We start from the raw sequence: 26,897 nt of genomic DNA on the forward strand, positions 1-26,897 counted from the left end.
GTTCACATTTTCTTTTCTTAGGTTTTTATTTTTTCAAAAAGTACAACTGTTTCCATAATTATCAACAACATTATGAAATAACCGAGTCACTTAATTGTATTTGAAATATTTACATGAATCAAAATGCTGATGCCAGAATATTTCCTGAGGCATACTCCTTAAAGAAATACTACACCCACAAAGTGACCATTTGTAAATCAATTAGTCGTTACCATGACAAGAGACAAGGCATGCAAGGCATTCATGAATTCAAGGTAACGCAGCATGACTAACTGATTCATATGTAGTCATTCTGTGGTTGAATTATTCCTTTAAAATGTGTCTTTATTCCTTGGCTTTAAATAAAAGCAGCATTAATTTACAATATAATAAATTAAAAGATGCATTCATCTTTCAAAGATATGCATATAAACTTTACATCTTTACATTAACTGTGACACAAATATACAAACACGGAGAGACCCCGTAAATGAGCTACAGTATAAAAAAGACAGACGTTGGCGAGCAGTTTTCTCCTCTAAAAACAAACTGGTACATCAGAAAGTCCACAGCACTCACAACATTTAGAGAAAAACAAGGTGACGTTTGCTATATTGCTCCACGATCCTTCGAATGAGATGGTCCCATTGTTTACAGTGCTGCAAAAAATTTAATTTGAGATGTAAGTCCAAACAGCTGATATCACAGAGACATACTCAGCTACCTTAGTGCATATTAAGGCATCCATGCATTATCCTGTGTGTCCCAAACATTTTAAAGGTCCAGTGTGTAGGATTTAGGGGTATCTACTGGCAGGAATGGTATATAATATTCATAACTATGTTTTCATTAGTTTATAATTACCTGAAATGAAATAAACAATCATGTTTGCATCACCCTATTCCCAGTTCACACCGATGCAACTAGATGAGACGGTGTATCATCTCTATGCTACAACTCTCTGTACGTCTGTTCTGATTACCAGCTTTTCAGGCTTATTCATGGCAGAATATAATTTTTAGCCTCTTAAAATATGAATGAGAATGTGATAGTGAGATACTGGCCACAGTTGCATTTGTAGCAATGATGAAACTGCGAAAAACAGAAACAAACAAGCACCAGATGGACTGTATTCATTAAAAATATGCCACTACAATATAAATAACCAGCGGAAATTAATTAGTCAATAAGAATATGTGTGTGTGAGAGGGGTCACAAGCACATACACCAAGGAGCAGCAGCGACCCACCGTCTGACGCTGGCACAACGTGAGGACAGAAACACGCCGTCTGCGGTCATTTAACTTGACCAGTGGACTTCACTACAAGCCGATTGGCTGTTGAAACCGGCTTAATTTGAGCTCAGACTGACCATTTCACACCACTGCAACTTTTCTCTACAGCGTTCTAAAATGGTTTTCTCTCGTCATGAATTTTTGGTCTGAACTGGTCTTTAGAATAAGCTGTTTATATCTACAAACAGAGCAGATCCTTTTCCACTGGCTCCAGATCGGGCCATTTGCATTTTCGCGTCAGCCATCATAGTTCTCTGACACACTTGGCACACAGGAGAAGTTTCAGTTCTGCAACTTCACCACTAGATGCCACTAAATCCTACACACTGGACCTTTAATCCAGCCACCATAGTGCAAATATCTGCTTACCTTTCAAAGAGGTCTTGACAGCATGTTTGTATATTTGCATCTGTGGCGTTGAAAGCCGATGTCCTGAACAGATTCACACACTCAAGTGGAGGAACGAAGAGGATCCCTGAATGATAAAGTAAAAAAAGCTACTCAGTTTCAGTACAACCGGAAACTGCGCTTACAGTTCAATTCAAAAGCTCTTACCTGCAAGAGAAGCATTGACAAGAGACACAACAGTCCCGGTAATCATAGCTCTCAGCACCATAGACGAGACGTCACCTCTTCTGGATGGGCATATAGAGGCTTTGAGAAAAGAAAAATCATCACTGAGTATGCTGTGGCAGGACAAAAACATGACGATGGGATGATAAAACACTCACCCAGGCCTCCGATCATGATACCCAGTGAGCTGAAGTTGGCAAACCCACAAAGAGCAAAAGTGGTGATAATTTCTGATCGGACCTGAAACAGGGAAAAACTAAATCATGTTATGCTGTTTTTACGTTGTGTTAATTCCTTCCATTTTTCGTGCAGTGCTCATGAATTTGTACTTTTAGCTCACCCGCACTCGCTTCAACTGAGATCATTTACTCACAGATATCCATTGTCGTTCGCCTCCAATAATCTCAGCAAGTCCACTGAGTCTGTTGTTCTTCAGTGCAGATAGTTTTTGATAAGCCACAAACTCATTGAGGAAGAGCTTTGTGCCGATTAGTTCGGCCACAGTGAAACTCTCATCATACGGTATTCCCATCATAAAGGCCACAGGCATGAATACGTAAGAGCAAATCATCTGAGAACACAGAGCGGTGTAAGGTTATTTAGATAGTGTTGGTCTCACTTGTTGAATTTACAGTATAAGCAAGCAAAACCTGTGAAATGTCTGCATAAATAAATACATGTATGTCTGAAAAATGTGTTAAATTGTAATCATACATAAAAAATACATTTTATAAGCTGTCTTTTGACCATCTGCACATTTTTGGAGAACACCTTTTGATATTACAATTGACCTATAGCTAAGTCCCGCCCTCAAACGAGATGAGCCAGTCACAGTGCGTATAGCCATTCCATACCCTCGGACAATCTAAGCCTGGACGTTCATTGAAATGCATTACAGAAAGTCAGTTTTGTTCGGTTTAAAGAGCTTTTTCAGAGATTTGAAGTTTAAAAATGTTCAAACAGTGTGCATAGGGTACATGCAACTCTGACACAAGGTATCCTGAGAGGCTGGGCTACGGGGTGTATTTTTTACACTTCAACGTTAAACCACATTTCAACTGAGAAAAGTGTCTCCTTTGGATAAAGTTGTGTGGTAACGTTAGACCACAACATCAACTCAACGTGAATAAGATTAACAATGATCTACATCTGTTCTAAGGTAAGTCAACATTGTGTTTGAGGCAACATATTGTCACTTTGCTGGAAAGAAACATAAAGTTATCTTTAACATCTCTAGCTAATGTTAGCTACAGTTAGCCTAACATTGGCTCCTAGCTGCGTTGTTCATCATGTCACCTTGTTTGCTGGGAGTTCATTAGCCTATTTTGTTCTAGTTTTTTGTACTTTAGTGATCGTACATCATTGTTAGCTGTTGTCCAAAGGGCTCTAGTTAAGCTAACGTTAACCTCTGGAGCTTAGCTTCATTAATTTATCTGTAATCGCAGAGATAACAAAGGTTGGCAAACGTTATGCTGAATGATTCAATGTAAATACTGTAGCACCAAACTAACGGAGAGACACTCTTGGTAAAGATGGTAAAAAGGCTGTTATCCTTTTCTCATATTCTGAGCCAAAAACCTTAACTTCAGTGGCACTTTAACTTGTTGTCTTTGATGGTGACGACAACGAGATGCAGTTCATAAGTGTACACTGTGACCTGTATATTTTGGCTTGTAATTTAAGCTTTTCATCGACCTTCTCAACAATAAAATAATTAATATATCCCTCCAATGCGTAGTTTAGGCCTTTTTGGTTACTTCTCAATGACACCTGATCATTATGTCACCAAAAATCATCAATTGCCTCCTGCAAAATGCTGTGTACTGTGACACCTGCCATAGCGCCGGTCACTGAATGTTGATAGTTTGTCAGAGTGAGTGGAGGGGGGCGTGGCCTAGCCATACGTCAATTGTGCAAAATGTAAATAAATCACATTTTAGAAATAAAAACAAACATTTGAACATTGAACATTGAAACATTGAAAAGTCACACTTATTAGTCTTATGCTAAAACGTACCTGGAATGTGATCGCAGGATATCCCACCATACCACCAAGCCAACTCAAAGCTTTGTTGATGAACCCGAGAATGGCAAGAAAGGCGATCAAGTTAGCTGCTATATTAGCAACTAGACCTATTGAAGCAGATGCTCCACTGCTAGCAGCCTCCAAAATGTTTTGTTCATCTCTAGGGAATGGGTTTTTTTTTAAAAAAAAGTAAGTTAATTCACAAAAGCAGAAAACACTATAAAAGGGGAAGAGAAGAAAAATGAAGGGATAGAAATACACACCCACAAGACACTTTAACATTCTTCTTTGACTTGAAGGGACTCTCCTCTGTCTCTGGGTAAGAAAGTTTGGAGATGGCCAAGGCACAAGGAGCAGCCATTACTGAGGCTGATATCAGGGAAGATGCATCAATCTGCAAAATACAATGAAATGTCATTTAATTCAGGGTACTGCAGTGGAGTTACTGCTATAATCAGCAGCAGATACAGTGTTTGATATTCTGAATGGTTGCTGTTGAAATAAGAAAACTGCAAATAATTTAAACAGATATTAAAAAGTAAAATTGTTGTTTTAGTTAGGCACCATCATTGGTATTAATTCTCATTATCTAAATGTAATGCAGTTTCAGCTTCTTACAGAGACAGAATAACATTAGATCAGATATACTATTAAAAATCATGATCGTGTTAGTCAAACATATCCTTGTCCAAACACCATCTTTTCCTGTTCTAATGTAGCTGATACTGATTTGCTCAACAGAGATATGTGCCTGTTACTTAGTGACCTTCAAAACATATCATATGGCCTCTTCTGAGGAAAAGCACCTCAGATGCCAGTGGTGTGAATTACTACTGAGTAAAATACTTGAGAAACTGGTTTGTCTTGAGTTATCAGGCTTTATTGGTTAAGAAACATGGGCTGGGCTCCCGGGCACAGATGTTGATTACCTAACAGGTTGAGACTAGTTTGTTTCTACTGGGGAATTCTGTTCAGAAAGAATTAACATTTCTAGTGGTGTGCCCCAAGGTTTGGTACTGGGCCTCATTCTTTTCTGATCTGAGCCCTATGTAAAGCTTTGTAAACTGTTTTTTGTTTTTTGTTTTTTTTTGTTTTTTTATAAACTGGATGGCTAAACATTTTCTTGAGTAAAATGAAGACAAAACAGACTGTGGGCAAAGGAGACATCCTCATTTGTTTCACATTCCTGGCTAAGAAAACATTAAAGCATACCCACAGTGACATCATTTTTCTCATGGACAACTGTCCAGCTGTCCTGGTGGTTTTGTTTACACACTTCATAATAGATTCAAAGTATTGCAGCCTTCACCAATGTAAAACTGAAAACCTTTCACCCCCACACTGAAATCTCTCCTCCGGCTGCCAGCCGAATTGATTTTAAGGTGTTTTTCATTGTTTTCAAGTCAGTTACCTGCCTTACTCCAGAATAAATGACTGGCTCCTTTCCAGTTTATGTCTGACACTCTCACACAAAGGGGGCACTTTGGAAACAGGGGTGTGGGGGTTCTCCGCCAAAACATTTTGAGCATCAAACACTTAATTTTCTGCATTCTGGTCAATTTTTCTGCATCAAGTTTTGCTTTTTCTGCATCCATTTATGATGTATATGTCTTTAATTCTGTCAAAATAAAAGTTTTTATTGTGGGGGAGGGGGCAAATGCCCGTTCTAAATATTGAGGGCTTTGGTCCCCTGTGTACCTTCCAAAATCTACACCTATGGCCCCAGAGTCTGGAGCAGTCTCCCTCTATTATTATTTCATCTCCTTTTGAAATTCTTTTGTATGAAATGTGCCATATAGGTACATTTTATTATCACTTTTTGTATGTATGTATATATTATGTAGTGGCATGAAAACAGCTTAATCTCACCCCAAATGAGATGAATGCCCCCATGACACTGCCTGCAATTGTGGCAAATCCGCCAGTCATTACAGCGTGGATCTCAGATTTGGTCATATCCTTCAAATAAGGACGGATCAGCAGCGGAGCTTCAGTCTAATGAACAAAAACATGGAGCAAAAGTAAACAAGCAGAGTAACCAAAGGATTCATTATTGTTTATGTAATCATAAAATTGAAGTACACAGAGATTCATTAAATTTCAAAGAGAAATGTAGCCAGGCCAGTGTCAAAGATAGTGTAACAAAGACATGCTCAGAGTACCTGCCCAACAAATATATTGCCTGCCACACTCAAGGTCTCTGTGGGAGAGGTTCCCATCGTTATCTGCATAACCCATGAGATCTGCATGGACAAAAACACATGGTTCTAGGTCATCGTATGACACTGCAGGTGTAATCGGTACACACCCAGACCTACAGGAAGCTGTGATGTAGTGAGGAGACAAATTTTTACCTTCAGAATGAGCCACTGCATTATCCCCAAAAAGTAAAGGACTGACATCACGCTACTGAAGAATACGACAATGGGCAGAGCCTGAGGAAAAATCACAAAGCTAAAGTTTAACACGTTCAATTTAAATAAAGTTAGAATATATGTTAAGTGCCCATATTTACAAAGATTAAACTGTCATCCTCTTACTTGAAAGGCAAAAATGTTGTTGATCAGATCTCCAAAAACAAAACTTGACCCTTCTTTGGTGTAGTCGAGAAATATCTGTGAATATAACACCAAATAGAAACATGGATTACATTATGTCATTACATTACATTATGTTTATCTATCCCCTCAAGCCATTCATTTATGACACAATTACTGATTCATTGAGATATTGCAACAGGAAGTCATGACACTTAGAAGAGACGGTAGGCTGAACTACATATTAAAAAGTGATTAACAGACCACATGCCTGAGCGCGCATTCTGCTAACTCAACCCTTCTGTGATCCCAGAATAAGGGTGAACAACATAATAAAGTAGCTCTAAAGATAAGGACGTATAATCCACCTCAGTTAAAGAATAATATGGCCTGGTAGATAAGCAACAGTGTGTGCCATACAAGTAAGGGACGCATGTGCGAGTGCTGACCCCGGGCACCTGGCTCATCTGTTTGTTTGTTTTCTGGTTTACGCTGTGACGCCAGAATGCCGAGGGCAAATTTCCATTTCACGTAAAGTAATGGACAATAAAGGGTTTTTTTTAATCTTACCAAAGTCTGTTGTGCAAACTAATTGCTTCTGGATGTGACTAATTAGAATTCACACATTTCACAGTAATGCTACTTCTTGTTTTGCTGAACAAAAAAAGTAAATTTGGAATGTTTTTAATATAAAATGGGCGGTATTTGCAATCCCAATTCCTAACAAAAGACCTGAGCTTGTAATGTGCAAACACCTGTTAATATTGCTAAATACTGTGATGGCGACTGGGGAGGAGAACTGGAGCTTGTGTCATAATCATCAGTGTCTATCCTGTTATTCAACATACTGAGGTCACACAAATGCCTAAGCATTTGTCATTCGCATAAGATTAAACCTGACTCCTACTTGCTCCATTGTGTTTCAGATAAAGAAAACATCCAAGTGTGTTACCTGCACTTGTTTCCCAAGCCATTGGAACGCTATGAGTCCAGGCTGTGTTCTTATAACAAAAAGTCCAATACAGAACTGCAATCCAAGACCCCAGAACACAGGCCTCCATCTTACCTACAAGAGAGTTTTCAAAAGGAAGTAGCTGGTTAGTGTAACAGGGAGTCTCCATGATGCCTTATGTTATCACAAGGAAGCACTTCTGCTAAACCGTAAGATGATGGGGGCACAAGGCCAGATGATATCCAAAGTCCCAGCAAAACACACCAGAGATAACTTGAGCGATAACGCCCGGGCACATTTCGAAACAGCTTTTGCCACAGTGGTATTCATCCTTGAGTGGTCAACTCACCGCTGTCCTGTGTGCTGACAGGAGGAAGACAAGCACAACGAACATGCACACCCCCCCGAATGAGATGAGCTGCTCGGGACGCTGGCTGGTGTCTAAGGCGAGCCACAGAACCAACAGGACCACAGCTGCTACAATGAAAACCCTGAAAACACAATAAAACACACCCATTAACAGATTCCATAATATGTAGCTCATTGTATTACCAGCAAAATGTACTTACGTGTCAATATTTAAATCTTGCAGTGTTACATTAATATAAAATACATTATTCTGTCTTTATCACGACCAAATTCATATGAAAGCATTTAAATGTTGTAGTTCATCAATGTGGAGACAATTTCAGATACTGCTTTGCAGATTAGTAGTATAACAGACTATATCATAACATATGAGCAGTGGAGTAAAAAGTTTATATTATTATTATTATTATTATTATATTTCCCTCTGAAATGTAGTAGAGCAGAAGTATAAAGTAGTATTACATGGAAATACTGAAGTTAAGCACAAGTATGTCAAAACTGTACTTTAAGGCAGTGGTTCCCAACTGGTGGGTCACAGGTCCATTCTGAACTACCACAAGTCTATCTTGCGAATGTGTCAAGTTTGTAAAAACACACTTTATTTTTGAAGTACAGTGACTTTCTGGCACAAGCTTTTATTTTGAAGTGCCTTTTCTTGCTGTAGAGTGAGCGAATAATAGACAGCTACTTAACAGAGACAGCAAACTACCATAACAACCTGGCCAAGTATGACGCTGAACCCTGTGGCTGGACTAGTTGGGAACCACTGCTTCAAGGTCCAGTGTGTAGGATTCAGTGGCATCTAGCTGTTAGGTTGCAGATTGTGTGTAGGACAACTACAGTGGCTGATAGGAAAAGGCGAATGGCTCTATCTAGAGCCAGTGTTTGGTTTGTCTGTTCTGGGCTCCTGTAGAACAACATGGTAGACCCCGTTGGATAGGACCCCCAATACAAACAAGTGGGTACGGCTGCGGCTGGAGCAGCTGTGTGACCCGCCCACTAGCTGACTCGCCCACCAAAACCTACATGTCCTTGGACCGGAAAACGGAAGCCCTGAAGAAAATGTTAGCGTTAAGCTAACTATGAAGCATTACGTTAAAGAGAGGTGGTTAAGGTTAGGTTACGAGTAATGAGAAGGGTTACATTTCATTTCTGAAAAGGTGAAGCCCGTCTTCATGTATAATGAATTATAAAGTGGATAATTGCCATATTTGGCCCTATTTGTTCATTACAATGTTGTGTTGTAGCAGGGTTCAGATAACTGTCGCCTTGGTGGGATTGTCCTTTACTACTGGTGGGTGAGGTTTGTAGTGGCGTGTCGTGTACGCTGCAAACAGAATGTGTCTGCAGCTGTCTCAAAACAAACACTCATTCTAAGCTAACAAAAACAACTATTCTTAGTTTCAAGTGATTATAAAATTTAAAAAAAAATGTAATATACAATTTCTGCCAAGAGATATCCCTAAATCCTACACACTGGACTTTTAAGCACAGAAACACTAATTTTCCACCACTGATTATTATCAACTGAAAACAAGACATGCACTCACCATTTCAGCCAGTTTAAGTTAGATTTGAAGCATCTAACTGCAGGTCTGAAACACTGACGGATGCTTTCTCCTTTGTACTTCTTCAAAAGCTCATACGATTTAGCAAAAATAGCTAAACTGGTTAGGACCACAAGAGCGACGGCTCTCTGGAAATTCAATACACAGGCTGCGATGAAGTACGCCACATAACCTGCAGGACAGAAAAGAGCATTTAATTACCAAAAAAACACAAAGTCTATATTTACACAATCATTCCTGTCCTATTGTATTGTGCAAAAGAAATATCATTACGCATGAACAAACTGGCACTGATTGTACATTTTTAACACACATGAACAGACTGTACCTGCTCCGAGTACACCCAGCACAACATATTTGAAGGTTTGTGAGTGAGCCTTGATGTAATCCTCTGTCGCATTAATCGGCTTGGACACTTTGCTGTGGTACAGAACAAATGTATACAAAATATATTTCTGTTTTTTCTCGTGTGAATAAAAAAAAATATATTTAACATCAAGAAATGTATGCTTTATTTGCCCAAAGGTATTTTTTTCTATTACATTAAGTTAAATCTTTAAAGTTTACAGTAGCACAAATTTTGTTAAATTTATATTAATAAAATACTTCTGTACATTCACACATGGTGTACACATTATCACCATTGCAGAGGGTTAATGATGTGCACCTGCTGTGATAATTGCACCCAAATAAAACAATTATTTCTAGTCTAAGTGCAGTCATTTGAACTGACACACCTCAAGTATGATCCCAATCCTTTTTTAGTCTTCTCAGTCTGCCTTTCCTCACTGACAGTAGTATCGTAAGTGTTGTCCTCCTAAGAAAAAATGGCATTTCATTTAAAGAAAAAATAAAGATAATGCTGTGCTGTTTTCTTAAAAAAAAATAGAGAAATGTAATACATACCTCTATTTCAAAAGCCTGGTTGTCCGTGCCATTGCCTCTGCTGAGGGATACATTTTTGAGCTGGACACTGTTGGTTTCCGCTGAAAAACACAACCATTGTTCACTTCTACGCAGCAGCCTTTGGGAGAACAGTTTCAACTTTAACAACCAGGAATGCCAAACAAGTAACAATCTGTGTTTCCATGTACTCTGCGAGATGAAAAAAAGAACCTCAAAATAAGTCCACAGTGTCCTCGTGGCTTATCTTGAGGAGAATGGTGAACAAAAAGCCCAGTTCACAACTGCAAAACAAACGGTTTAATTCAAGGAAAAAGCAGAGCGAATGGCTTACTCATTGTGCGTCCTCCTAAACCCCGGCTGTCAAACGCTGTGCTGTTAAACACACTGTGGGAAAACGTAGCCTGCCCTCTATATGAAACATCTTATCATTAATTAACAGACACGTTACGTACCACTCTGATCTGTCACAGGAAGTACAGGTCAGGACACAGTCATCAGTGTGATAATGCAACAGAAGTGATTTTCATATGAGGCAACACTTGATTAGACGTGATGTTGAACAAGTTCGCCAAATCACTGGAGTGAGAGATGATAAGATGTGAATTCTTGTCGACAGATATGAATTCACAGGATCTGACTTTGAGCTTTGAAAGCCAATATGTGATAAAAACAGGAGTGGATTCTTCATGAATGAGGTTACTTGTAGGAGGAAGTGCCTTAACCACACTTTAGTCAGTCATAAAAAGTCATTGTGCTCCTATTTATAAAGTGCTCCTATTTATCAGAAGCATGTGAATGAACAATCTGAGAGATTAAACTTAACCCAAAGGCATATTTTCTGTCTTTGAACTTGTGTGCCCACAAACAACATGAATATCTTGAAAAGAAAAAAAATTTTTAGACAGTGGTGGACACAGTGATTCCCCCCTTAGATCAAACTTTAAGTTACCTTTGTACAGACAGACACATACAGGTGTATTAGTTTATAAATTGTAGTTAATGTTAGGTTTGTAACAGACTGAATGGAAAGAACTATCCTGTAACATGACAACACATGTTACCCTAAAGATAAGTATGTGAACTTTGACTAGACTATAAAGTTAAATGTTGTATGTGTGCTGCGAGGCCCTAATGTCAAACTAAGTTGTATTTTTATGATAGAATCTCCTATCTTAAAATGATAGTTGTGAAGATTAAGCACATTAAGTATTTTTCGCAGAATCAGTTATGGCTGTTATCTGGACCATTAAATATATTGCAGCACAATTTGTACTTTACTTTCAGGGTGATGATTCATAATTGGATATAATGGCAGCTATTTGTCACACTCACTGCTGTTCAAATGTGATCTTGCTGCACACAAAAAAATCTCTAAATCCTCATAAAAATGCTGGGTGTAAATGGTTCGTAACACTCAATAGTGGCTCGGTCTGTCTGGATGCATATGATAAACATTAATTCCTGTTAAAAAGTACCTAATATTTTGTGCTCATTGGGTTTTCTGAAAGCTTTGAAGACCCTGGAAATCATTAGCAGAGGTTTATGACCTAATAACAGTCTGTAGCACAACATTAAACAGCTTGGGTCAGTAACCCAAGACATTCTTTATTATGCAGACCATCAAGTTGTTTGCCAACAGCCTCAAAATGATTTACATGTCAAGGCTCTGACTAAGAAAACACTTGTTAAAAGAATTTTATGCTATATCTCACAATTCAGTGTGTCCATTGCTTCCTTTAATCTTATTTAAGCATGAAAGATTCAAATATAGATACAGGCTACCTGTTAAATCCTGTTACATAACTGCCTCTGTTAAGTTTTTTTATCTGATACCAAAGTGCAGGAATAGGTGTCACTACTGTAAAGTCTCACTAGCGGGAAGGAAGATGATTGTTGTATCTATTTCCCTCAATTCTGTCTTACAGGATGTCACAGACTAGCTCCTTTACTACAACATAGCAACCAAGAGTACCCCTAAGGTCATGGATCAGTCAGAGAACCTAAAAGCTGTATCTGCCCACCCACCTCAAAGGAGACCAGTGCATTTGGGCAGACTGCATTAAATCACTGACAACTACTTAAAGTGACAGTTGCCCTTACATGTTAAATCCCACTGGGAAACTGGGGCAAGTAAGTTGGTGTTAGGTTCAGTTCACATGATGGGAAAACTGGCAGATACTGCACCAGTTTCATTGTTAATCTATCGACATACAATTCCACTTATTATCAATACTGCTTACCGGGAAATCCTTGGTGTGAATAAATTAAAGCAAACAGTGAAACAATACCTTATCTGTCTGTGTAATTTCATGTGATTTACAGTGTCCATCCAGGCTGCTAACAAGAACAAACAGTGGAGTCGATGCCTTTATTTACATCCTGGTTAAAAACTGACAAGCAGCAACTAAACTCTATTTAAGTGCTGCCTGCCACAAAGGCCGAGAGGATACTGAGCATAATAAAGGTTAAATGGGTTGTTTTGCTGAGAATGTGGTTTTGTAGGTATTCCTTAACCTGACATAGTCTGGAGGAACATTAGCCAAACCCCACAGGCGTTTTTAACATGCACTCTATTTTACTTTATAGCACTGTGTTTGACTGTGTGTGCGGTCAGTGTTCACCATTTCATTTCATTTGGACTTTCATCATCACTTACCAAAAATGCTCTTGCTCCATGATGGTTTTGGAGCTGGTTACTAAGGAGTAAAGTTCAGGATACTGCAGCCACTTCACTTTCAAGACTCAACTGCTTGAGCACCCCTGTTATAACTAGGGGTGGGGGGAAAAAAATCGATACAGCAAAGTATCGCAATGTTTTTGTGTGGCGATATTGTATCATCACACAGTGCCAAGTATTGATTTTTTTGTAATTATATAAACTGCTAATATTAAAAATACACATTCAACTTGATGGAGCGTTCTTGAACAATAAAATGAATTACTTTTTCAGTCCTCTACATACATTTCGCTGCAAATAAAATGACTGAAGTGAGGGGAACAGACTGAAAACGTTATCTTTTTAGATAATACTAACACTACCCATAGACATCAGGGAAGCCAGCTTGCTTAATATTTTTTTCTCGCTTAATAAAGTTAAAAACTTATCTATTCACTTTAGCTTTAAACTAGCTCTGACTTTCCTGATGCAGGTCTGAAACTCTTTCTTTTTCTGCTTCACACTGCTGTAAGTCTTTTAAAATCTCACTTGAACATTTTCTGGACAATCTGGACCTGGACTTCTGTGGCCCAGTGACCGAATTTTGTCACTGCTTTCCGTAATGTTTTTTGTTTTGTTTTGTCTTGTTCTGTTTCTCTTTGGTTTGTTTAAGTCCTTTATTTGCTCTTTTGCTTGCTTGTCTAGCTATTCTGTTTATTTCAGCAAATGGGGATGGAGGGGAGGGATGAGGGACATGAGGGAACTCAGTGTACTCTGTTATACTTGTGTGTTTACATATTGGTGCTGGTTTATGGTACATTTGTTGGAAATAAAAAAGATGTTTAAAAAAATGATTTTATGCTTCATAGTTTTACAACTCTTTGATTTTATGAGTCAGTTAAATGTCCTTTTATATTATTGCCTTGTCTGTTTTATATCCATTATGACGCGTTTCATGTGAAGAGCTCAGTGCTTACAGTGCCCTTATTGTAAAGTAGTTTGTGATGCATTTCTTGTATGAAAGATGTTTTACAAATAAAGTTTATTGTCTTTTATTATTAAAAATACAGATGTTGAGCAAGTTTTCTTTCAAGGGCCTCATTTACAGTTGAAAAAGGTAATAAATTGCAATATATCACAACTTCTTTCATCACAATACTGATATTGCATATTGCAACACGTTTAAAATCGCAGTAATATTGTATCCTAACTTAAGTAACATGATAATATCGTATCCTGGAGCCTCTGGGGATTTCTACCTCTAATAATACCCCACAAATCATGTTTGGCATTTTAGAAACAACCTGAGCTTTAAGAAATGTATTGTCTAATATGAGTATAAATATAGGCTAAATCAGTTGCACAGTGACAATGGCAGGGTGGGTGGTTAATTAGGGACCCATAATTCATATTACCCTCAGGTAATACGCTCCAGCTATGCATGCATGTTTCATATTTGACTATGGTGACAGTAGCATGCTGCATTATCTACCTAACGCAGAATACTTACCACATACAATAATGCCAACGTTTCTGCACCGTAGCAGCTGCGCCACTGGACACAATAAATCCTGTTTGCAGTTATTCTGGGGTGCCTGTACAGTAGTAGTAGCGTTTCCAGTATGTTTTCAAGCCGTCCATGACACCGCCTCTCATCTGCAAGACAGAGTCGAGGGCTTGAACCACCCAGTAGAGGAAAAGGGAAACGAAGTTAACGCTGTTAGCTTGTAGCTTAGCTATGAAACCCTGCTACAGCCAAACCTAGCTAGCTCACAATTAGTGCCCACAGTTAACTCGCTGTGTAGCTAATGTACTAGAGCTGCTAAACATAACCGGATCAAATGGTAAGAACACCTCTGCATCGATAATTAACGAGTTTACCAGCCTAGCTAAATGATTTACGCAATAGCATGTTGCTAAGCTAGAGTGCTAACCTACTGTCTTGGCTCCGTTATGAACCTCGGCTAGCCTTGTTAGCTGACAGTATGCTAGCTACGCTAACAACAAACAACTTTATTTAATTCGGCTTTTGGAGGAGTTTATATTTGGTAACGTCTATTGTCCTGCATTGAATGTCTTTTTCGTCCTATGTGTGTGTGTGTGTGAGTGTGTTAATGTGTGCTTTGGTACGAAATACAAGCTGCATAGACGAAGAACAGCAGAGCGAGTTAATGTGTAGCTTGCTAGCTAAAGCTAACGTTAGCATAGATGACGCTACACAGCTGCTAATAATTGCTCAGATTGAAAAACAGCCATTTCTAATGTTGACAGCAGTTCCTTAAACTTTGCCTGCAGTGCCCACTGTGATAATTTTAAGATAAAGATATTAAGCTGACTCTGTATGTGTTTTTGTAGGTTTATGAGACTGTGCTGCCATGGGTGACATGAAAACCCCAGATTTTGATGATCTCCTGGCTGCCTTTGACATCCCAGATGCCACAGGCTTGGACGCCAAAGAGCCCATCCAAGGAAGTCATGAGGAGACAGAGAGTCAGCTGAAGCACACGGGGATGTGTCTGGATGACAGCCTATTGAGTAACCAAGCTGTCACATCAGCAGATATTCCTGCTGTAAGTGTTATTGTGAAAAACACAAGTCGCCAGGAGTCGCTGGAGGGTTTCGAGCCAGCATTGCAAAATGGATTCAGGGGACAAGACGCCACCTCCATTGACTCGGTTGAGACGACCAACGCTGACTTTTCCAAATCATTTGTCTCTGCTTTGAATGGGGAGAGTTCAAGAGAGCTTCTCGGAAAGGCACCTATTCAACACAAACCTGATGGAACACCAATATTTTCCCAGTCACTTTCTCATTTTAGTCCCATCTCCAGTCCTGAGTCTGAAGACACTCAGTGTAGTAGAGATGAAATGCATTCAAAACAAGACAGACCCTGTTTCCCAGAAGCTTCAGATTTGGTGGAACCGTCAGTCCCAGACAATCCAAAAAAACTGGACCTCAGCATGTTTGATGACTGTCCGAAGGACTCTGATATTCCCAAGAAGAGTCAGAGGAGCAGAGAAGAAAGTAGTAGAAGCGAGGAGTCTTCTGACATCTCTTTTAGTAACAAAATGGATAAAACATCTAGAATACACAGTACACTTCCCCCACCCAGCCAGAACTTTATTGAGACCAACTGCAATTCAGGAACCACAATGGATGTTCCCACTTCTTATCCACATGTCAAATCTCAGACGTCCAAATTATCCTCTTGCCTTGAGGCTCTAGTGGCTCTGCATGCTAGAAAAGATCCCAGTGAGCAGATTAATCCCAGAGAGTCATCAGTGGTCCTGAATGACTGCATGAAAGCAAACCCCAACGTGCCTGTGTCCCCACGAAGCCCACTGGAAGCTGTGAAACGGTTAATGAAACCCTCTGATAGTCCTGTAAGCATCTGCAGTGATAGTAGTGGTAAAGCATCCCCCGCAGTGGCTACTGGGTCCCCCCCTGCCATACCCAGGGTCAGAATTAAAACCATTAAAACCACATCTGGGCAGATCAAGCGCACAGTCACCAGTGTGCTGCCTGATTCGGAAACAGATGAAGTTCATTCTGCATATGAATCCTCTCCATCACAGAGTATGATTAGCGAAGATTCTTACTGTAACATGTCTCCTCATCAGTCTCAAAGCACTCAAAGTACATCTGTTGACAGTATTGTTGGAGCACAGACTAAAAGTATTCCAGCTAGTGCATCTTCACCGAAGGTTTTACGCAACAAATCAGAGGTTAACTCCAGGAGGCAAGGCGTAACGCAGCCCGCAGCAGTGTTCCATAATACTAGTGGTCCTGTCAAACGATCTGCTGCACATAAGGGGCAGAAACCAAAGAGAGGATCAGCCACCACAGGCCATACAACTAGCACCAACTTCCTCCCCAAAGCAATGCACTTAGCTAGTCTGAACCTGGTCCCTCACAGTGTTGCCGCTTCAGTAGCCGCACGCTCCACCTCTCATCAACAAAGCCAACACACACTCTCCTCTATGGTGTACAGCACCGTCCCACTGGTGCATCAGGTCAAAACAGCCAGCCCTTATCCTTGCACGTCCATTCCCAACACAGCAGCAGGAACCTTAAGCAGACTGTTGAACAACGCCAACCCCGTGCCTACGTACGTGCCCAACTTGACCCCCCCTCCAGAGAGCAATATCAACCTTCCACCACGTGGATACTGCTGCCTCGAGTGCGGGGACTCCTTCGGGGTGGAGAGGAGTCTTGCGTATCATTACAGCAGAAGGAGTGTTCACATTGAAGTAGGATGTACACACTGCGCAAAGACGATGGTGTTCTTCAACAAGTGTGCCTTGTTGGCACATGCACGGGAGCATAAGAACAATGGCATGGTGATGCAATGCACGCAGCTCCATATGAAACCTATAGCAGAGGAACAAATGTTTGTACCCCTGAGCGCTGTGAACCTGGACTCTTACAGTTTACCCTCTTTGAAAAGCCAACCTGTCCTGCCCCTGTATCCAGACAATGTCATTCGCCACCGACTCCGTTGCCTGGAGTGCAACAAGCAGTTGTCTGACTACAAAGCACTTGCAGGCCATTACCAGAGACAGTCGGACGATGTGGAAGGACTCGTGAGTAGATGCTTTATTGATTATTAAAGGCTTTAAAGGAATTTGTTATTGTCAACAAATCCAGTGAAAACACTGTCTGTTCCACTTCTTCTGACTGGAGACATATATCTTTAAAAATGATGAACTAATAAGTCTTAATGGGATTTGTTGACATTAAGAAAAATAGTCAGTATTACCAGGCTTAACATTTAAAGGCCCTGTGACCATTGTAATGTATTTTCCGTTTTTTCACTTTTATATTTTATATCCAAAAACAGATGTGCAAGGTGTGCTCGATGTTGTTACCTAACAAGTGCAGCTTCAAAGCTCACCAACGCATTCATGCACACAAGTCCCCTTACTGCTGTCCTGAGTGTGGTGCCCTGAGCCGCTCTGCAGACATTCAGAAGCATGTCAAGGAAAACTGTCTGCACTACGCTCGCAAGGCTTGGTACAAGTAAGTAAGCAACAATAAAACACAGGCATCAAAACATAATGGAACAGAAAAGGAAAGTGGCATGATGTTTCCTTTTCTTCCAGATGTCTTCACTGCGACATGGTTTTCAAGACCCTTCAAGGACAGAAGACTCACATTGAGGAGAAACACTGTGATGTCTTTTACAAGTGCTCCATCTGTCCAGTTGCCTTCAAGACTTCTGACGGCTGTGAAGTGCATCTAAAAAACAAACACAATGCCAGCAAAATATCCCCTGTGTAAGTCCCACACCTCGTGACGTGTCAAAAGTTCAACATTTCTTTTTACTGTTGATTTTTACTGTTTTTTCTTTCTTTTGCAGGTTAATCTTTAAGTGTTCGTGTGAGACAATTTTCAAGAAAAAGCAGTTACTGTTTCAGCATTTCCATCAGAACGCCAACAAACGTGTTACGTCCGTATTCAAGTGTCCAGAATGCAACTCGGTATTTCCACAAAAGCAGCTGTTGATGCAGCACGTCAAGGTTAGGGCCCTCATTGCATTTTTCTTAGACATTTTGTGTCTGTCAGTTTGAGGTAAACTTCCAGGGAGTTGTTTTGCAATGTCAGATTTTGTCACATTAGGTAATCTACACAACTAGGTGCATGACGCAGAGAGATCAACATGAAGTCACACGGTCCACTAAAGAGAAGTGAAATATTGAGTAAATGATGAGTACTCTGTGTTAGATAACTTTTGACCTGTAGTACGTGATCATGAAAGCAGACAAGAGGATGAGGTGTTTATTTTTACCATCTATTTTCTGTTTTGCAGAGCGTTCATGTAGGAAACATAACAGTAGAGACGGAGCAGAACAGTAAACAAACAGACAATCCTGACTGGTACCAGGATGCTCATTCTGTCCAACAACAGAAGAGTCACAGCCCTGTTAAACACACAGATAGTCCCAGAAAAAAGGCTGAGCAGGACAGAAGACCTGGTGTGAAGCCCACCGGCTGGACGTGTGGGGAGTGTCTCCAGTGGTTCCCTGAACGAGACTCGTATGTTTCACATGTGAAGACCAGCCACGGAAAGGTGAGAGATCATGAATTATCCATGCTGGAATGTGACTTTATTCAACCGATCAGAAGTCCAAACAAACACGCTCAACCCTCAGAAGTATGAATGGGTGCTGAATCCTCAAAAAAATGTAAAAAAAAATTGTGTACAAAAGGTACAGGACAGCACTCCAATTATAGTGTTTATTGCCACACGAACGGGTGAAACCCTTCTTCAGCATGCACAAGCAACAAAGTGAATGGATCACACACACAGGTGTCACTTATCAGTAATCAGGCTGACACAGCAGCTGCATGTAATGGCAAGAGAAGAAAAAAGAAAAAAGGAACCTAACAGTCAGTACGTTTACATGGACAGTTTAATTCCACTTTTAATCGGAATGAACAGCCATTCCGATTAAAAGTGGTCATGTAAACGGTCATTCCGATTGAAAATTAAATCCGATTAAAGGGGGTGGTTTATTCCGTTTGTCATTCCGAATGAAAGAGTTTTGTGTGCATGTATACACTCATTCCTCTTTGAGTTCATTCCGGCCTTTCTGCGGATGCTCGTTTCCTTGCCCTTCTGGTGCGATGACGTATATAGCGAGCATAGCAACGGGCTGCATAGCAACGGGCTGAGCTAGAGCAGTCGGACTCCTTGCACTCACCGGTTTCCATTCGCCACAGCACGGTCTTCTGCCTCCCTTCTCCTGCTCAACAGATGAAGCATTAGCAGAACAAGGTTGTTGTCGTACTGCTGCTTCAAGAATATAAGCAAAACACGCCCGAAAAAGGCACTAATAACGGCGTCGTCAAGCATCTTGTTATCCGGAGCGAGGACTACAGTGTTTTCTTCCGGTAAACGTAAACACGTAACATCCGCCCCGCCCCCTATCCAATCAGAAACCTTCCCTGCCCCAAACCTTGTGCAGACCTGAATAAAGGCGATTGAACTGATCTCCCATGTAAACCCTCATTTGGAATTAATATTTCCCATGTAAACTACCTGGAAACACTTTAATTCCGAATGATTTCATTCAGATTCATTTCATTCCGAATGAGAAGCCATCATGTAACCGTAGCCACTGTAGCCCTTCTTATATCAACACAAACAATCAAGTAACCACAATAGTGATATTTTTTTAAAAGTTATTCAACAATGAAATGCATATCAATTTCTAAGAATTCCATGCTTTTAACATTTTTAAGGTTTTTAAAGTTTTTTAACAAAAAATGAACAGGCAAATGTCTAATTGTTTAATACAGTTTTCTTGTTAACCTGTAGGCCAGTTAGTCAAGAACATTTGTACAAAAAACATTTTTACAAAAAACAAGTAAGCACCAACTCCTCATTCAGTCCCTTTGGCTCTAGAGTGTCAAGGAAATGAATCCAGAAACATTCCTTTTGCAAAAGGATTTTATCCCGATCTCCACCTCTAGGTGGAATCTTAACTGACTCAGTGCCCATATATCTGAGATCTGCTGTGGTGTGGTAGTAGCTGTTAAAATTAGGCATGTCCCGATCCAATCACGTGATCGGAAATCGGGGCCGAACACATGGCTTCAGACTCGATCGGAATCGGAAGTTACATCCCGATCAGGGTTTGGATATAGGCCTATGACATATCAGATACATGTTAGGGTTTTCCCTATTTGTCTAAAGCAAGACGGGCCGCATGGGGGGCGTTCAGATGTAGCTCTTTTGCACTCTCAAACCCATTACTTTTACTGTAGACGTGCGTCATGTGCGCTCATAACCCAAAGCGACGCCAGCGGCGCGCCTTTGGTGCAACATGCTTGTTTTTCGTGCACGTCCGTGTGTGTGGCTGCGTCGTCGCGGACATGTAACGATATGAAATGACGGCGCTTGCGAGAGTGTGAGAGACGATCGTCCGTGTCACCGTGTTAGCTGACTGTTTAGTACGTGTGTGTGGCTGAATTGTTTCACTGCTGACTTCCAAGCAGCTGTTGTTGTTGATGTTTGAGCGCTACAGACCCCAGCAGCAACAACAGTCACTGCAGCTTCTACTGAGAGCGAGTCAGACGTAACGCACGTGAGACAGACACACGGACAGACTGCGCAGATGTCGCGGACATCGTTAAACTTCTCACACTGTTGTGTGACGGCAGATACAGAACCAGGTATTTATTTAAAGTTAGAGAGGGAGAAGGAGTGAGGTGAGCTGGGTGAGGGAGGGAGGGAGGGAATGAGGGAGGGAGAAGGAGCGACGTGGGGGGGCAGACAGGCAGGTGAGGGAGGGATAAAGGGAAAGAGGCTGGTGATTGAGAAAGGCATGATAAGCTATTTTATTTTTGACCAAATGTTCTTGTTGTTGACTAATGGATAATGGAATTAATATTATACCGTGGAGCTACTGTACTATTATCATACAGTGAGGTTTTGATATCATGACATGTCTTACTGCAATAAATGTCATGGGCTTGTTATTGGGGTACAGTATTGTAATATTGTGAGATTGTGATATTGTTACATCCCTAGTAGAGCACAAAGAACAGAAAAATAGTGGGATGATACAGTTAATCTACAGTAAAAAATTTTACTGCATTGCCAAAGTATCGGATCGGGATTCGGTATCGGCAGATACTCAAAATCAAATGACTCGGAGTCGGGGGCAAAAAAATGTGATCGGGACATCCCTAGTTAAAATGTCTGGCTACTGCCGATTTAGAATCATGATTGCGGATGGAACATTTATGTTCACAGATTCTAGTTTTTAGTTCCCGTTTTGTTTTACCAACATAGTACAGATTGCAAGGACACTTCAGTAAATATACACCTATACTAAGTGAGCACAGCACTTTTTCTAGTGTACTTTAGATTAAACCAGCTGTGTTCCCATGGAAACCATGCACCCCAGGGCCCAGCTCTTGGTTTAAAAGTTTGCTCTCACTCGCCTCTGCAGCAACTGCTCCTCTAATCTGATCCATCAGTCTCATCTGATCAGCTCTGATCAGTCTAACTGACTGATTCGATTTTAAGCATGACATTGCTGGGCTAGGTTGTGATTAAGACCATAGACAAAAAACATAGACGTCCCATTGACTGCTTTGGCCCCATTGCTGTAATACATCAACGTTGCTGCAGGGCTTGAAGTTCTCCGGCACGGTGAACTGTCTAATATTTGTTCAGTTTGGTCTAGACACAAGAGAGATGAAAACACACACACACACAAAGAGAGAGAGAGAGAGAGAGAGAGAGAGAGAGAGAGAGAGAGAGAGAGAAATGGCTACAGGTTGGGGGTTGTAATTCACACATACAGAACGAGAAAGAGAAAGAGGCAGTGTGGTGGAGATAAGTGAGATAATTTGTGAAGCCACCAATGAATTGTCACTTGCAAATTAGTTCAGTCAGATAGAAGATGCTCCTTGGTGTCAGAGGTCGTGAGTTCAAGCTTCAACTGATGTAAAACATACATTACTTACATTTTTGTTGTCTTCCTATTCTGCCACTTGTTGCTCAGAATTGCCTAAAATTGCCCGGCCCCAACCATTTTGTAGTAGCTGATGACCAACTTTTCCTTTTTTGGTGAACTGTTCATATTTCATTATTAAAAACCTTGAAATTGTTATTCTAGCTCCTTGATGTGATACTTGATTGATACTCTCAAAGTGCACCAGATTAATTCATTTAGACGTCAAATGTTCAAAATTTTCTTCCGGGGGGGCATGCCCCCGGGCCCCCCTAGCACAGAAGGCCCTCTAAAAAAAATTTCAGGCACAGGATTTTTTCTTGCTTCAAGCCCTGTTGCCACCAAATGAACCAGGCAACACTGGGTTGTAAACAAATAAAAGTAAGATGGGGAGCAGCTTTTTTTCTCAATGAAAGCACTGTAACATGTACATTTCTCAACTGATGTGCGTGAGTCATTTCTGTATGCAAGGGTGGAATAAAGGGGAAAATTTTTCTCTCTATGGTTTAGCCTGCTGATGTCTTGACTCTGGTGTGAATTTCGGGTCATAGTCAAATAGCCAAAAGGGTTTTGCCAAGGTGTTGCCCCGGTGCCAACCACATGGCATCATGTTTAACTGCTTCCTTTTGGTCTTCCATATTTTTTATTTGTCTTTTAGGTGGCCTGATAACACTACCTTTGTAGCTACCCTTTATAGCTGAGTGCAGCACATTTGAAATTCTTTGTGTGAATCCTGGGAAATCTAGTTAATGAGATTATTGGTCAGGAAGTAGTAGTCTGTTAATGGTTGTATGTGGATTATTAACTCATCAGATGTTCATGATTACCTTAGAGGAAACTTTTACTATTGTTTGTTAAGATAGCCTCGTCACACCTTTTTCCCCCCTACATTTTTATTTATACCTCTTTTTTTTCCCCCCAACAGTCTGTGAAGAAGTATCCATGTCGGCATTGTGAGCAGTCTTTCAACTCCACAACCAGTCTGAGAAGACATATTCGCAATGACCATGATGGAAAAAAGAAAATTTACACTTGTTGGTAAGATTTCAACTCACAAGTGTTTTTTCTGATTATGTAGGAGATCTTTCAGCTCCACCTCCATTCCTTTTTTTGTTTACACTTAAGGTATTGCACGGACACCAAGAAAACATTTACGACAAGCGTGACGTTGAAGAACCACATCAGTCTAATGCATGGAATCAAAAATCCTGATCTTGGACAAATGCCGAAAACAGCCGTCCAGGAATCCAAAAAGGCTTTGGGCAAGGTAGTTGTCATTTTTTAACTTAAACGCCGAAGTAATCATTGCCGGCATGAATACAAATGTTGGGAATCTTAGTAGTTGTTATTTTAAAACGTGTGGTTTCCGTGATTTGCAGGGGCATGTCTCACAAAGACCTGCCGTGGACACTCAGGAGGCGGGCCAGGATCACACTCTGAGTCTCAAGGCTCCTCCAGCGAAGCGTCAGAAAACTCAGTTCCGCTGTTCAAAGTGCGGTTTCGTCACAGACGACAGCACACAGTTCCAGCAGCACATACCGCAGCATAAAACAGACGAGAACACTCCTCAGTGCCTTCACTGTGGCCTGTGTTTCACGTCCGTGCTGTCTCTCAACAGACACCTTTTCATTGTACACAAAGTCAAAGACCCCGAGGAGGGGGAGAAAGAAGAAGAAGCGGAGGACGAGGAGGAAGAGGCGAGGGAGAAGGAGCGGGTTAATCAGTCGGTCAGATTAGCAGATACAGACGAGGTCAATGACTTGTTACCGGAGCTAAATGAACCTGAGCCCTCACAGGCAGGAGAGCCAGCAAGTCTGCACTGTGACAAGACCTCGGACTGTAATCTAAAACTGAGCGCTCACTCTCAGACACAAGCAGTCTCTCTCCGGTAGTGAGACCTCTTCAAAGCTGCTTTAATATCTTCGGTTTTCACATGAAAGCAACAAGGGAGGCTCGATGTCCTGCATGGAAGTGTTCTGGCCCTTCTGTTTCTTTTCTTTATTTTTTATTTCTCTCAGTTATTCAGTGGCCGTGCAGTATATCCAAGCAGATCCTTAACAGTTAATAAAGAACAGTATTTTCACAAATGAGAGGGCAAATTAATATTTTCAGTTATTTTTATTTAACTTTGCATGTCAGTATTATACTCATCTTGCCTTTCAGATATAACTGCACATATTACAGCTAAAGCTTTTTCTTTTTTCTGTCTTTGTTTCCCTGACATGTTCCATCCACCCTGACAGGAGACTCAGGAATGTCTGTTAGCGTCTAGGTCTGATCGATGTAACAGTGAAGAGGTGGATCTTGGCCTTTTTGTAATCGTTTATTTTAATTGCTTAAATTTTGTCTGAAGTATTTAAAGCTACACACTATTTTACCTGAATGGGATTCAGGGTTGCGTGTTTTTTACGACATGACTGTGTTGCAGTTAATTTGCAGCACAAAGCTAGAATGTTAGTCACCATTTATTACACGACAGTATTCACAGTATTCAGTTCGAGCTGTATTTCTGCATTCTTGGGACAGTTATTTGTAAAACTATCCTGTGAGATTTAACACAGGCGAGGTGTCTTGCTGAGCAAAGCCTACTGACGTAGGCTACACGTAACGAACAAGACTTTCTTTTGACTATTTAAGCATTTTGAAATGCTGTTGTCTTTATGTTGATTGAGTGTTTAATTTGTGGGTGCATGTGTTGTCCCAGATTTGGCCTTTTTTTTAATATATTTTTTTGGAATGAGTGTTGAGGGGAAGCATGGAGAGGTATTGGATGTGTGGTGCAGCAGTTTTGAAAATACCTCAAATTGCCAGAAGTGTATTTTTCGGGCAAGTGAACAGTCAGTGTAACGTCAAATCAGGGTACATTGTTTTGGATAATCCAGAGCAGACGTGAAAGTGAAGTTCGGCGGCGTATGGAAGATATAGCGTGCTATAAAAGAGGACCTGTTGACATGGTGATAATAATACTAGTAGGATCAGAGGGACTTGTTGAATCCATTATGATTTTCCGAGGAAAGACATTTCTCAGATCAGCGCTCATAATGGTGGGTACTTCTTGTTCGCATGTTCTGGTTTGTGAAGCAGCACCTCTTGTTTTGTATTGAACACATGACAGTTCCTACCTCCATGGTTAATGGCAGTGATTGTTAAATGAAAGACTTTGAGGAGTTGCAGGTAATCTCAGTGCAATGTAAAAAAAAAAAAAAAAAAGTTTATAAAATGTGTATTATCCCACATTATTGAATTTTATAAATTATTTTGGGAATGATATTAAGGTTATATGGTCATATTGACTTAACTGGCAAGTGAACTTTTCTATTTAAGTGCTATAGGAGCTCTTTGTTTCTCTGTAATCTTAAAACCTTAATTTACCACACTGCAGCCGTTGTACTGCAGAGGCTTGTTCACGACTTGTTCTTTTATAATGCTCGTCGAAAGATATTTGTACTTTTGATACTGTGTACAGCGAGGACTTGTATAGGAAAGTAACCTGTGTACATACAGTAGCCAATGAACCCTGGATTCACAGCATTTCTTAAGCCATTACATCTATTCAGCATGCAGTGGCCCATGTGCCTTGCTGTAATGTTTACGTCAAAGTACTTACAAATAAATCGGTGCATTTAATTACATACCTGTTTTGTCTTTTGTCTCGTGTTAAAGATTTGCTCAGAGGATGCAGGGGAGGGAGGTGTCTAATGGTATTGGATGTGATAATTACAGGTTTGCACTGAGGTCACACACTTTACAATCGTCACAGCAAGTCGCAATAGCACAAGGCACTCTGATGTGCATCATTCACCCAATAGGAAACCGCCCGCTTCATGCCATTAGAATATTAAGCCCATCCTATCTCAATATAACTGGCTGGCCCCAAAATGACACAACAGCAAAGAGATTTTAATTAACTGACACCAACTTTGCACAGAACACGTTTGAGGAATGAAAGGCACTTTGACAAAGATCTGCAGAGCAGGATTCCTGTCTTCTCTCATTCTTATCTCATACATTGCCATGACATCTTCCATGACTCTTGATTTGACTGAGCTGAGAAATAAAGTTTCAAAGATCAAGGTGAATCCGAGGGGGAATCTGTGGGCGACAGGTAAGAGAAATAACACTAATGCATATTATGTCGTGTATGTGCTTTTTTTTATGGCAGTTTGTATTGATGTTGTATTTTGTGTAAATTAAGGGCATTTCATGGGCAAGAAAAGTGTTGTGGATAGTTCCTTTATGAAGTCTGCCTTTGAAGACGTAAATGTTCCCTCTGAAGTCAGAGCTGTTGGTCCTCTGTACCCAGTGGAAGACCTGCTCATTCAGATGCTGAAAACTGCCAAACACACACAACGGAAACAGACACTGGACATGTAAGATCATATTATATTATATCATAAAAAATATATATTATGATTTTTTTGATTGCATTATATTAAAAATTCATCATGCACAACTGATTTTTTTCCATCTATTCAGAGGAGGAGGGGATTCTGCTTGAGGAACATTTCAACCAACATTTTAACAATATGAAATCCTGCTGATGAAGAGGACAATTTTAATTTAATTTCTT

At 40.4% G+C, this 26,897-nt stretch overlaps 2 protein-coding genes across 2 annotated transcripts; one reads left to right on the forward strand and one right to left on the reverse strand.

Moving 5' to 3' along the window:
* Window positions 1–7: 7 nt before the first annotated feature.
* Window positions 8–10,856, reverse strand: slc28a1 (solute carrier family 28 member 1). Its single transcript, XM_049573300.1, has 18 exons — window positions 10,536–10,856; window positions 10,205–10,284; window positions 10,036–10,115; window positions 9,627–9,718; window positions 9,281–9,470; window positions 7,711–7,852; window positions 7,362–7,475; window positions 6,413–6,487; window positions 6,227–6,307; window positions 6,035–6,115; window positions 5,742–5,867; window positions 4,136–4,266; window positions 3,864–4,032; window positions 2,220–2,417; window positions 2,005–2,086; window positions 1,829–1,927; window positions 1,643–1,748; window positions 8–638 (listed from the first exon to the last, which is right to left on the reverse strand). The coding sequence occupies exons 1-18, from the start codon at window positions 10,537–10,539 to the stop codon at window positions 518–520; spliced, it is 1,971 nt and encodes a 656-aa protein (XP_049429257.1). The 5' UTR covers window positions 10,540–10,856; the 3' UTR covers window positions 8–517.
* A 3,520-nt stretch (window positions 10,857–14,376) lies between these two features.
* Window positions 14,377–25,977, forward strand: znf592 (zinc finger protein 592). Its single transcript, XM_049573299.1, has 9 exons — window positions 14,377–14,704; window positions 15,216–17,443; window positions 17,701–17,879; window positions 17,963–18,136; window positions 18,220–18,379; window positions 18,670–18,930; window positions 23,253–23,365; window positions 23,453–23,594; window positions 23,707–25,977. Exons 2-9 carry the CDS (start codon window positions 15,236–15,238, stop codon window positions 24,217–24,219), a joined length of 3,750 nt encoding a protein of 1,249 aa, XP_049429256.1. The 5' UTR covers window positions 14,377–14,704; window positions 15,216–15,235; the 3' UTR covers window positions 24,220–25,977.
* Window positions 25,978–26,897: the final 920 nt, after the last annotated feature.

This window comes from Epinephelus fuscoguttatus, linkage group LG4 (genome assembly GCF_011397635.1).
Source record: "Epinephelus fuscoguttatus linkage group LG4, E.fuscoguttatus.final_Chr_v1".
Lineage (NCBI taxonomy): Eukaryota > Metazoa > Chordata > Actinopteri > Perciformes > Serranidae > Epinephelus > Epinephelus fuscoguttatus.